The following is a 13,528-nucleotide window of genomic DNA, read 5'->3' as shown; positions in this document are numbered from 1 at the left end:
GAAGACAGCAGAAGGATCCTATACTTATTCAATCCTAATTATAACACACTAAGATATAGTGTTGCATTATGTCGAACATTGTTGATTAGGAAATACAGGGAGTCTGGTGAAGAGATTTATATTTTGAAATACGTTTATTTAAAAAAGTAATAAACGGTGAGGGGAGGGAGGCGATGCCGTCTATAGATGTAAAAAAGCCGATTTAAAACGTTTAAAACCAAAAGTGGCGGTTTAAAACCCCAAATAAATCTTTTTAAACGGTTTAAAACTCGCCTACTAAAATATAAGAACAGTGTTTTTACACATCATTATCGACAATACTTGGTCTTGTGTTAGTTACCTATGCAGTACCTATGTAGGTAAGTATATTACATATAAAGTACTATAATAATAAAGAAACAATAATACATACAATAGATTAAAATATGTACCTAAATCTTAAAGAAATTGTATGATCATCATGTTGTCGAGTGGACTGTGTAAGATTAGCCAGCTTTTTTTATTACTTTCAAGAAAAAGTCGGGTACCTAATAATCTAATTTTATAACAGCTCATTACATTTTAGTTATTTAGCAATGTTTGACATATTTGGTACGAGTACCTTTATATTGAATCTAAATTTGTACATTTTTTTACAATACTGGCAACACTGACATGTCCGCACGCAACACGCTATGTATGTGTGTGTGTGGTGTGGATTAGGCGAGCTGGCAACGTTGCATCTTGACGTCTCTCCGCGTGAGAAGTGCAAGTGTGTGAGTTTGGTTTTAAACCGAATGAAACTGATTGATAAATCTTTTCAAAATAACCAATATAGTTAACTAGGTAATAGTTTTTCAACTTAGCTAGGCAATGTCTACGCTTGGAATAGATAATGTGTTTATATTTAAGAAAAACATAGTCGTCAACACTAAACGTTTAAAATCGAAAAAAATGGGTTTTTTCGGTTTTAAACGGTTTTTTTCGTTTTAAACCGATTGGTTTAATCCGTTTTAAACCGGCCTGACATCTATAATGCCGTCGCAATCATCGTGCGGATTTCTCAATCATAATGTTACAGAGATCGAGTGAACATCGCGCGTGCGCCGTGTAAGTAGTTTTTCAATTTTTCAATTTTGTTCACACTTCGGTATTCGACGCAAAAGTTATGGACCAAGTGTAAATTCAATTCGTGCCCAAATAACTGCTTCGGATATTATCACCCTAACTTTGAACTTTCCATGTTATCCTTTAATAATGATTAAAAATCACACAGTATAACTTGTCGGCTACAAGTAAAATTTCAATGCATCTGGATCTCAGACGAACTTGCGGTGCGAATTTAAAATAAACGTACAATGAGATAGGCAAAAACAATCGCCGGGCCCCATGTATGCGTAATTACTCGAACGTCTGTGAGCCCATTAACATTTTTGTGGAACAACATTTTTGTGGAAATATTTCACATATCGATCATCTGTATAAAATAAAAATTTTGTTTCAGTCAGACTGATTAAGTAATTATAAAACTTTGGTCTTACCTAAGTATTTATACTTTTTGATCACGCTTTACAAATAATTACATTATGAAGTACTTTAACATATCATAATTTTTTTAAAGGAAACACCATAGCAGCTTTACACTGTTATAAACAAATGTGGCAACATTAACAATATCAATCATCTGACCTCACGCGTATGACAACTGTTCGCAGCTTATTTACATTTGTTTTGTTAAAGAATCGATAACGTAAGAGTATATTGCATTATGAAACTAGACTCGAATAATAAATTGATCAATAATGATAATGGCGCTGACGGTCCAGAAGATGTAGTAGATCCCAGACAAAATGCTGAAGATATTATTGACGAAATTCTCGCAGAGTTTTCCGAATCACGAACACCGGAGATTGTAAGAAATGGCAATAGTATACCAGATAACCTTTTTAACATGATACAACCACCACAAACAAGGACGCCCTCAAATTCTTTTTCGGAAAATTCTACGCTTGATGACATCGATCCTTCGTCGGATCTGGGAACTTCCATCAGAAACAAATGTTTAGAACTAGAGGAAATTCTTCAGAGCCTGAAGTCGCGTCTAAATCATGTGGTTTTAGATGAAAATATTGTGCTGAGCCCAGAAGCTAATTCTTTGGAAGCTCAACTTGAGCATGACTTGGACACTGATTGTCAAGAGGACCTTTCACTTCAAGAATTCCTTGAACTTCTACAATCACAAAATAAAATTACCCCCAGTGGTGTGCAATGATTATCTAAATTTATAATTTACTTTGGTTAAATATAAGTAAAAATGAATTTAATATGTGCAAATTGGAATTAGAATTTAAATGTATTAAAATAATAGTACACTGACTAATGCACATTATCTATATTAACAACTGAATGTTTTTAGAAATATACCCTCAAATGAAATTATTGTTGTATTAAATATCAATAAATAAAACCATGTTATCTTTTATTTAACAACTTTATATTTTTTTAAATATTTTGATGTGCACTTTTCACTACATAACTTAAAACAAATACAAACAAAACCAGCAAGTATCACATGTCATTAAACAAGTTATTAACCTCTGAACTAATTTCCATTTCAGTAAAACCAGGGGCTGTGTCCATCTCATAAATCTGGCTATCATCTTGGTCTTTGGAATCAAAATTACTCAAACTGTTTTCATGTTTTTGTATACTGTTTAACTGTTTTTCTCTTATTAACTCAATAATGTCATGTTTTTTCCTGTCATATAGTTCACATTTAAAGTTTAATATCCAATTATTGTAATAAGTGGGGTCGCTTTTTACACTTTCTGATCTAAAAAAATTAATTGCATCTATTGCCTTTACACAATGTTCATTAAGGTTGCTAAACATCAGGCTCTCAATAGCACTTATCATTTCTGATGCTAGGTCACTAAAAACTTTTCCCGAATCCTGCAGGAATTGGTAGTCACTAATGGGATTTATTGTGCCTATTTTTCGTATAGGCATTGGTTTTATTGGCAAAGAAAGGTTGACTTGAGGCAAATTACTGTGATTTGTTTCATCAGTTGCTTTAGATGGAGACTCATCCAATGTTTTTATACCTACCCGACGAGTACTTTGTTCTACTTTATTCAATATAAATAATGATTTCAATCTCTCTATTACATCAGTGGATCTTTTTTCAACTAAAGGAGGCACCTTGAACAACATCATTATATCATTCCTTGGAGGAGGCAGGGGTTTTCCAGGATTCATTGCACGAAATGCTATACAATCTAAGACATACTGCGCAGAAGGACTTATTGTCTCACCTACTGGAAATGCCTCTTTGTCATCAAACTCATCAGCTTCATATGCATTTGTAAGATCCATATTTTTAATAAGGTCTTTGAATGCATCAACCTGATCCTTTGTACATGCAAATTTTGTAAGCTCGGTTTGTGGAAAAGCCATATGCTTGATTTCTTCCTTGAAACAAATTTCTGCCATAGACAAGCAGATAAAATCATTTGAATCTATCACTGGCATTAGCGCAAACATGCGTGGTGCTACATCCTTATAATATACTCTCCGTACAACACCAACTAAATTTAATTCTCTCAAGCATGTAACTAAGCATTTCACTGCATTTTGGGCTTTCTTGTCGCCTTTACGACCAAAGATGTATAACAAACCATTACCATTAAAATTTTGCCACTGAATTTTCTTTGAATCAGTAAATCCATAGACTAAAAGAGATTTTTCACCTGATTTATAGAGTAGTGCTTTATCTTGATTGTCAAAAGGAATAACTTCCTGACCATATTGATAACCATTCAATAGATTTACACTGTCTACTACATATCTATTTTCATTTTGAACATATATTCTATTTTTACCAACTGCTTCCGTACTGCTCGCTTTACCAGTTATTGGATCACGAACAGCTTGAGTCCACTTCTTTACAATTGAATCATCCCTGATTCTTATATATGATGAGACTGGTATTTTAACATTAGGGCCAATACAAAGATCAACATTCCAAGGCATGGCATTAACATGTTTCTTTTTATGAAATACTAAATATCTCATTGTATCATCAAACTGAGCAGTTACACCATTAGTGTCTTCTACAAACTTTCTTATAAATTTAATACCACTTTCCTTACATGGCTCCGAATAAATATCAATGCCAATGACATCAACTTGGAAATCTTCTTCTTGAAATCCTTGTAATGCCTGGAAAACAATTATATAATAATTTCTATAATAATATTGATCATCTTTTTAGCTGTAGTACACCTAAAAATTAGTATAGGCCTCTCCCAGAATAATAATATTGGTAATAAAGTGCTACATGAAATGTAATCAATGATATAGTTTCTATGTAGACAAATGAAAGTAACCAACTTAGTAAGCGACTAGTGGATTGGCAAGTTGAAATGGCAATGACAGGTCATACAGCATACAGACTGCTGGGATCCCAAGTTTCTAGAGACATTAGACAAGCAAGTACAGCATAAGACATCAACCCATTAGTTGAACAGATAACCTTAGGTAAAAGTCAAGGGAAAATGCTGCCTGTTAGTGGTGGCTTTCAAGTGGACTCATATGTATGGAAGAGGCCTGTGTCCAACAGTACTAATTCTATGGCAAAATTGAAAAAGGATGAGAAAAAATTATAGTTTATAAAAGTGATTACTTTGAAATAAGTCTTTTTTTTTTTTGGACTGCTGCGGGTTAATAACATTTGACAGTGCAGTGTGCTGAGGTAACTTGTAATAAAATTAATTTCACCTGCTTAAATCCATCCTCATCAATACTTGAATTTTTTTTAAAGTTAGTCATTAATATGATTCTTCGGTTGCAACATTTTATGCCGCTAACACCATTTTTAAAGAAATCTGCAGCAACAATCAATGCATCAAACCAATCTCCACATTTGTTTGTTGGCTGAAATAAAATATAAAGATCACTCTTATATTACTTCTCACATATTTCAATTAAAAAATTATACAAATAATATTTTTGCAGTTAATTAGAGAACATTATGTTGTGGTTTCAAAGAAATGTAAGGTACTACCTTTTATTAGATTGAGCATTGAAACTGACTCGCCTACCATTTACAAAACAAACTGGTTAAATTATTTTTGTGTTTTTTGCAGAGTTTGCAGAATCCATGATCGCATAATACATTAACCATAGCATATTTGGACTTTTCTTGATGATTGTAATTAATTTCAATGTATAATATATAAAGAAACTATACAAAATATATTCTTACTGCAATTGGTAAATCTCGTATCATTTTCCAAGAAGGTACTTCTAGTTCAATAAACAATTCTATGTGTTTAAATGCTCCAGGACACTGACTTGCCATATTGTTTTTAGTATTTTTAGATCCTAATAAGATTATTCCAACAAGATCTTTTCCTTGACTCATTATTTTTCGCTCGATAATACGTTTTGTGCATTCTATAGTTTCTTCGAAAAAACTTTTAGCGCCCTTTTCTTCTGCATCTGCAGTGTTTTTTCCAATATCTAAAATAAGGAGTGTTGCTTGCTCTACTTTTTTAGACATTTTGAGAAGTTTTCTATTCCATTCAAGTAAGAAAATGTAAATAATAATAATCAAACTAAAACGTAAACGCTTAACCGATACACTTTCAATCTTTCTGTAACATGTTCAAACTTGAATTTTGATTGACGTTTGTACCAGTGCTGCCAATAAGAAAAAAGATATTTATCAATTATTTCTGATCTTGTATCAATAAGTTATTGTTTATTTGAGTATACTGTTTTAGTACGATACGTATCCGAACTTAAAATGAAACTATTGGGCGTAATAGTCACTGCACCTCCTTACCGCACAACTGGGTGTAATTTGCGCGCATACCGTGACGTATAATCGAGATCGCTACGCTAGTTGGCGATTGACTATTATCCAATATTAACTCCTGAAAACCGCAGTTTTTGCCGCGACTATCAATTTTTGTTCATCTAATCGTGATAAAACTAAAAACTGGGTGGCATTTTGACATTTCTCATAATACGTCAATTGACATGCACATTGACACTTCACTAATTTTTTCTCTGTTTGGACGACGTAAGCTTGTGACTGCATTATTTTTATAAAACTTTGGAGTCAAAATAAAAGGGAAGTTTTTATCCGTATCACCTCACAAAGTGGTGACCCCGACGTGATTTCAGCAAGCACAAAACGCTTGTTTGACAAAGAAGTGCATTCAATTTTTCCTTTTCATAAAATTCTTCGGTGAATAATTGACGGAGCCGCTGCTCCTCTGACATGGAAAGTTGCTTGATCAGTTTTTCCTTTAATTTAAAATACTTCTAGCCGTCTGTTAGAGAATTAGTTAAAATATATTTAACCTCACATGCTTATCTTTGTTCCAACCTGAAATAACATAGTTGAACATTGTATCATCTGATGAAATTCCTACAATTTTAAATTGTGCTTCTACCTGTGCAAACCATATTCTTGGCCTGTCAGACCAGAAAGGCGGCAATTTGACAGCAAATTTACAAACAGCACCTTTGTTATCCCCCTCCTGCAATTTCCTCAATAAAGCAGCATTCTCAGCTTCAAAAGACAAGTCGAGTCTTCAACTTGTCCTCAACCATAGTAAAAACAACATAGTAAGCGAGGGAAAAAAATCAACCCAGAAGAAAGATGATATGGGGACAAGATGCAGAACAATCAAAACAATCAACCAATACAGCATGCCACGATTTTTACAGACCACAAACCGCTACTGTATGCTTTCGTACAGCGCCGAGAAAGGCTTTCTCCTTCGCAGCTTGATAAGCTGTCCTTTATCAGTCAATATACGACTGACATTAACTGTATCAAGGGAGAGAAAAATATCGTGGCTGACGCTTTCTCTCGCACAGATATTTGCCAAGGCACAAGAGTCAGACGTCGAACTGGCGAGGTTAATCTTGAAAGGTTCCAGCCTGAGGTTCTTAAACTGTCCAAGGTTCCTATTCGTGGTACTGACATATCTCTGACCTGTGATACTTCCAGTGACAAACCTTGCCCTTTCGTTACCCGAGATGTACGTCGTGGGGTATTGAAAAACCTCACAGTTTAAGCCGCCCTGGCGTTCGGGTTACCTTGCGTCTTATATCCGAACGATAAGTTTAGCCTTCTATGAGCTAAGAATGGTGTACTACTTGCGAAGCCTGCCAGCACAGTAAATGTCGTCGTTCGCTTCTTCCATGTTCATATGGACATAATCGGACCATCGCCTCTTTGTAACGACTATTGTTACTGTTTGACGGCAATCGACGATCGAGAGAGTTACCAGGTGGCCCGATGTGTGGCCTTTGTAATAACATCACAGCTGAGGAAGTAGTCGATGTTTTTACGCGCGAATGGATTCCTTGTTTCGGCGTACCGACGGTCATTACTACTGACAGAGGTACCCAATTCTAATCGGAGTTGTTTTGCGGTCTTATGCCAACACATTGCCAACAAGCGCATTCGCACTACCGCCTACTATCCCAGCGCGGATGGTATGATATAACGCGTTCATCGCCAATTAAGGGATCGCTCATGTGTCATGGTAACTCATATATATATATCATAGCTCTTCCTTCCGTGTTAGTGGGCCTGCGCTCAGCTTCCAAGGAGGAGTTAAAAGCTACTGCATCGGAGATGTTATATGGCACTTCCCTTCGTCTCCCTGGTGAATTATTAGTTCCTTCCGATGATGCGAAAAGGCATGAGGATCCCAGTGACTTCGTCGTCAAATTACGACACTGCATGGAATCCATTCGTCCCGTTCCATCATCGCGTCACACTAAGCCTAGTGTTTGTTATCAAGGACTTGGCGACATCATACGTATTTTTACGCGACGATACAGTACGGCGTCCGCTTCAACCACCTTACACCAGTCCTTATCAATCGATCGAGCCAGTGACTGTAAATCCTCACCATCGAGGTAAAGGGCAAAGAAGCGGTAGTTAGCGTCGATAGGGTTAAGCCTACTTACGTCAACTGCACCAACACTCAAGACTTACCTCAAGCTTCTCCGCCATCAGGTTGTGCACAGCCTCCTCTTCCGTCTGTTGTTCCGCTTGCATTTCCTTCAATAATTATTCCTACAACTGACATTACAGTTACTAAACCGTCTCCTACTGTACTAAGCAACCCTATACTACGCCCTCTGGTAGACGCGTAAAGTTCAAGTCTTTAGATTGACTTATCTCTATCCATGGGGGCGTGGTGTGGCGACATAATGGCAACTACAAAACACTCCCATACAGACACTCAGACATTTCTCATAATACGTCATTGACATACATATTGAGACTACTCACTTTTTCTCTGTTAGGACGACGTACGCTTGTGACTTTATTATTTTTATTAAACATTGGAGTCAGAATAAACGGGAGGTTTCAATCCGTACCACCTCCCAAAAACAGAACACGTAACTTCCTCCAAACGCAAAAAAGGTGCTTTTCGAGCCTTATCAACTGTTGTAATGGGTGCTCCGCCAATTAAAAAGACCATATAGAACTTAGGATGGCCTAAGCATCCACGAGAAAACCTGCTGCTAGCAGGGATCTGCCCCAGTGCCGCCCCCAAGCTATCTTGGCTGCATACACAGAGCCACAGGCACTCCGTCGCACAGGATATCGTTAGCCAATTCTTATTAAGAAACGCTACCTTGAGGAGAACATAATTAAAGGGCTATAATACTTCATAATTATAACAGACTCAGGTAAAGGAGTAAAACACCAAAGAATAATGACAGTTAATATCAATCTGAAAAATTGTGTCAAATAAGTTGTTGAACTAAATATATGATGGTCCATTCAACAATGACTGAAAAAAGCCTTGTGTAAAATCAGCAAGCAAGATTTCTTTAACACTGTTGACATCCTCTATAATCATATCTCTTTCATTTTTTACGAAATTCTAAGTAGAGTTCTTTCCATCTAAATCTTAGTTCAAAACAACTAGTTATATCTGGTCAAACATTAGCTATTTTGAGATTATTTTGAAATAAAATGGAAAAGAAAAATATTTCTCTGGAAATGCTACACATTAATCATAGTTCTTTGAATAAAATACTTTACAAGTGTAAAATAAAAATCCGGAATGAAAAGGATTTGTGTATTTATCTTAATTTGCACATATAAAAAATCTTTGAAGCTCTTAAGAGCCAAGTCTTTAAGACAATAATTATCACAGAGTCTCATTACGTCAAAAATGCATGTATATAAAAATATTGTGTATATAACGTGTTTATATAATCATCAATTACATATTATTAAATAACTCATCAACATCTGAAGGAACAGAGTTTTCTTCAAAGTATTCCATTGTATCCACCTCATATATATCCTTATTCTCAAAAGTTATTGTACTTAATTTATTTTCATCATTTAGTATGTAATCTATTTTATTATCTTTTAATAAATTAATTATATCATTTCTTTCTCGGAGGACAAGTTCTGATTTTAAATTTTTGAGCCAATTATTATAAAATGATGGATCAGACTTCACTGCTTCTGTTCGTAAAAATGATATAGCTTCTAATGCTTTTGATTGGCGTTCATCAAGGTCACTGTATATAAGAATTTCTATTGCATCTGTCATTTCTTTCTCTAATACATGGAAATTTTTACCTTCACTTAAACACAATTTCAAGTCATTTACAGGATTTACGGTTCCAATGTTGTAAACATATTTATACACAGTATCTAACTGCTCTGCTTTGGTAATATCTTTATCATCATTAATTGCACTGTCGCTTACATCTAAATTGTTGCTACTTAAATTTATTCCATCTTTATTTTTCACATAATTTAAAACAAATAATGATTTAAGTTTTTGTAATGAATTATTGGCATAATTCCTCAGTGATGGTAGTGCTTCAAACAGTTTCATTACATCAGGTCTAGGTGGTGGTAGAGGTTCTCCAGGATTTTTAGCACGATTAACAATAGCATCAAAAATATGTTGTACAGATGGACTGGGTACTTCACCTATCTGAAAAGTTTCATATTCATCTAACTCATTATTATCTCTGTCAAGATCCATATTTTTTATAAAATCTTTGAAAGCATCAACTTGTTCCAATGTAAAATCAAATTTTGCACTTTCTGTTGATGGAAATGCCATACATTTAATTTCTTCTTTGAAACATATACTAACCATAGATAAACAAATAAAATCTTCTTCCTGTACAGGAAAAAGTGCATACATTCTTGCAGATTTGTTTTCTTTTTTAACTACTCTGGCAATACCAACCAAATTTGGGGAATCCATAAGGCATTGTGCTAGACATTTTATTGCAAAATTGGCATTTTTACAACCTTTTTGCCCATAGATATACATCAAAGTATCATGATTTAACGTTTCCAATTTAATATTACTTGCAGCAGTGAATCCATATACATCAATAGAAACTGGTCCTGATTTATATAACAGAGGTTTATCAAGTTCAGAAAGTGGTATAATGGCTTCTCCATATTGATAACCTTCTAATATATTCTCAGGCTTTATAATATTGTTTGCCTCATCAAAATATTGTGTTTTTTTACCAACTGTTTGTGAATTGCTGGCTTTTCCGGTAATTGGATCCCTGACAGCATGTTTCCATTTTTTTAAAAAGTCATCATTTTTAATTGTCTTAACCCTCAAATAACATGAAACAGGTATTTTGATTTTTCTGTTTTTGATATTACCAATGCATAAATCAACATTCCAAGCATTTCCAGTTACAATTTTTTTCTTATAAAAAATGAATTCTTTCATTGCCTGATCGAATGATTCACTTATGCCATTAGTTGTTTCTAAAATTTTTTTCACAGTATGTATATCACGCGTCATGCAATTTTCTGAATTAACAGTACATCCAATGACATCAATTCTATAATTCTGTTTAATGAATTCTTCAAGAGCCTTTAAAAATAAGTAAGAATTAGAAAAAAATAAATAAATATATGTTTTATGTATATTTCAGAAATAATGACATCTATGTGGTTTTTCTGTTATTTTATAGATATGTACACTAATGTTATACAATAGATATTACAACATTTAAGTAACATAACTTGGTAAACTTGTAGCAGCAATGGATTGGAATAATAATCATGAAATTGGTTTGAAATTATAAATTATTAGAAAAAAAGTTGTTTTATTTTGATTGCGGAGGATGTTTTTGGTCAGTGAGTTATGGCTATCACTGCAATGAAATAGATTTGTTCTGTATTTTAAGAATAAGCAAAGTGAATATTTCTAACTAGCTATCCCCCACTCTCTTCACAAACATTATGAACACCTGTTTCATAAATATTGTAGATAGAATTTTAAAAAACACATTTATAACTCATTTTTAGCTAACTTCTACTTCAATGTCTAATTAATTTGTAATGCACAGAATCAGATTTGTTGAATAAAATTCCATGACATATTATACAAACCGTTTCAAAAATTCACAAGACATTTTCAAAGTAAATTGATAGCAAAGGCTTATTATTTAATTAACAAACATTTAAATGAAGAGATTCCTTGGCAATCATATTGACAATGTGCATATGTGTAAATATGTTTTGTTAAATTTTATTAAAAAGATGTGTTGTTGTGGAGTTTCTTCCTGTTTCTTCTCCACAATTTTGAAACCTTGCCATACAGAGAGTAAGGTCAAAAATAAAATGATCTTATTTTATTTGGATCAAAAACAGTTCTATTAAAAGATTAAACATTGAATAAATAAATTTTATCTATATCTTTACTTGGTGACAGTAATATTCTTAATAAATTTCAAGTCTTTCAGCCCTGTAGTTCCTGAGATGTTATGACGAGTCAGGTCATAGGTGAAAATCTGTTATACATACATAGATATCATATTCTGCATAGGAAAAATACAGCTGGAGACAATTTTTCAATTAAACATAGCTTGTATACCGAACAGATAAAAAGAATGTAAATACTAGAAAAAGTTTTTATATCACATACAATTTTCAAAGCTCTTGTTATTTTAAAAATTATGCCTTTAAAAGAAATTGATTGATTTAAAATTGATACCTTTTGAATTTCATCTTGATTTATATGTGTTGATTTTAAAAAATTAGTAAATATAACAATCCTCTTCTCAATTAACTTTGTCTTATTAGATTTTACCGCAGTAGTGAAATATGTGGTAGCATCAATTAAAGCGGAAAACCAGTCATTACTGCTTTGGGTTGGCTGAAATAAATTTTAATGGTTTACTATCAACGGCTGTAATTTAAAAAAAACACACAAGAGAAATATAATTAAATATTAGTATTAAATTACATGCAAATAAGTCAGTATTTGAAAGCCTTTCTAAGTTAGAAAACTTAGGCATAACTGGTATACAAAAGTTCCCTCTCAAATAATATGACAAAATATTAATAAAATAAAAGTGAAATAATTGCAATCAATTATTTATTAAATTTTTCAATTATTTAATTTAACTAGTTCACACACTGAAACATTTTTTAAAGTATGTATATGTACAGTTCCTAACAATTTTTACAGTCAATTGACAATTTTAATTAAGTTCATAAATGAACTTTATGAATCCCACTTTTAAAAAGTCCTTGTAACAAGTACATGGTTTGCGTTAGGTTACGAAAATGAACTGCCTTACCTTATTAGGTAAATTTCTAATCATTTCCCATGAAGGGGCTTGTAGTTTATTGAATATTTCGATATTTTTATATAATTCTGAATTTAAATCTATTTTATTAGATCCCATTAAAATAATTCCAATAAGTTCATTCTCCTGACTCATTATTTTCCTTTCGATAATACGCGTTATACATTCTTTACTTCGTTGAAAGAAATTTTTATCGCCTTGGACTTCTAAAGTATTTATTCCTATATCAAAAATTATTAACGTTGCTTGAGTACATGACATTTTTAAATACTTTTCGATATACAGTGCGTTAATGTTTATAGAAACCGCGCCTTTTTGTTTTTTTAATTAGATAACATTTTTGATCAATGTAAAAAATATAGCAGCCAAATGTGTTTACGGTTTATAATACACACATATATAACAGAATATAATAATATTCATGAAATTTTATATCAGCTATTTATATAAAACAAAACATCAAAAATCATTGAAATAAACATAAAGTCGCTGTGAGACTTCCGAATAAGTATGCGTATTTACGTACGGATTTACGATCTGTCAAATTCAAAAACTATTCTATATAGTCTTTTTTAATATGAGGTCATTTTACCACCTCAAATTCAAATGCTTCATACCTGGGAAGGTAGACGAAAATTCAGTAGTGTCTAAAACGATACTATATCAGATTTTTTGAAAAATTATAGATAACGACTACAAAGACAAAAATTAGAAAACAAGGTCATAATAAAGAGCTACTTGGACTTAGTATCATCATCATCATATATTTATTTGTAGATTTAATTATACTTCTTTGGGCAAACTTTGTTTTGTTCTAGTTATTTTTGAAATATACATAAATACTGGTTATTCAACACGTTTCTAATAATAATTAAAGAAAGAATACAATCACGACAAAAAATATAAA

The 13,528-nt window shown here is 33.0% G+C and overlaps 3 protein-coding genes across 3 annotated transcripts; 1 reads left to right on the top strand and 2 right to left on the bottom strand.

Annotated features, from left to right (window-relative positions):
* Window positions 1–1,663: 1,663 nt before the first annotated feature.
* On the top strand, window positions 1,664–2,426 carry LOC137918864 (uncharacterized). The gene has a single exon (XM_068761790.1). The coding sequence runs from the start codon at window positions 1,748–1,750 to the stop codon at window positions 2,249–2,251; it is 504 nt and encodes a 167-aa protein (XP_068617891.1). The 5' UTR covers window positions 1,664–1,747; the 3' UTR covers window positions 2,252–2,426.
* Window positions 2,427–2,481: 55 nt separating this feature from the next.
* On the bottom strand, window positions 2,482–5,986 carry LOC137918626 (X-ray repair cross-complementing protein 5-like). The gene is made up of 3 exons (XM_068761457.1): window positions 5,246–5,986; window positions 4,759–4,914; window positions 2,482–4,200 (listed from the first exon to the last, which is right to left on the bottom strand). The coding sequence occupies exons 1-3, from the start codon at window positions 5,540–5,542 to the stop codon at window positions 2,548–2,550; spliced, it is 2,106 nt and encodes a 701-aa protein (XP_068617558.1). The 5' UTR covers window positions 5,543–5,986; the 3' UTR covers window positions 2,482–2,547.
* Window positions 5,987–9,251: 3,265 nt separating this feature from the next.
* Window positions 9,252–12,917, bottom strand: Ku80. Its single transcript, XM_068761941.1, has 3 exons — window positions 12,613–12,917; window positions 12,024–12,185; window positions 9,252–10,898 (listed from the first exon to the last, which is right to left on the bottom strand). Exons 1-3 carry the CDS (start codon window positions 12,880–12,882, stop codon window positions 9,252–9,254), a joined length of 2,079 nt encoding a protein of 692 aa, XP_068618042.1. The 5' UTR covers window positions 12,883–12,917.
* Between the last annotated feature and the right edge of the window lie 611 nt (window positions 12,918–13,528).

The sequence above is a fragment of the Battus philenor genome, unplaced genomic scaffold (genome assembly GCF_028537555.1).
Source record: "Battus philenor isolate CCGP_79_NKW_IND1 unplaced genomic scaffold, ilBatPhil1.0.hap1 SCAF_15, whole genome shotgun sequence".
NCBI classification, from domain to species: domain Eukaryota; kingdom Metazoa; phylum Arthropoda; class Insecta; order Lepidoptera; family Papilionidae; genus Battus; species Battus philenor.
The sequence above is the reverse complement of the archived record's forward strand: the minus strand, read 5'-3'. Positions and strand labels throughout refer to the sequence as shown.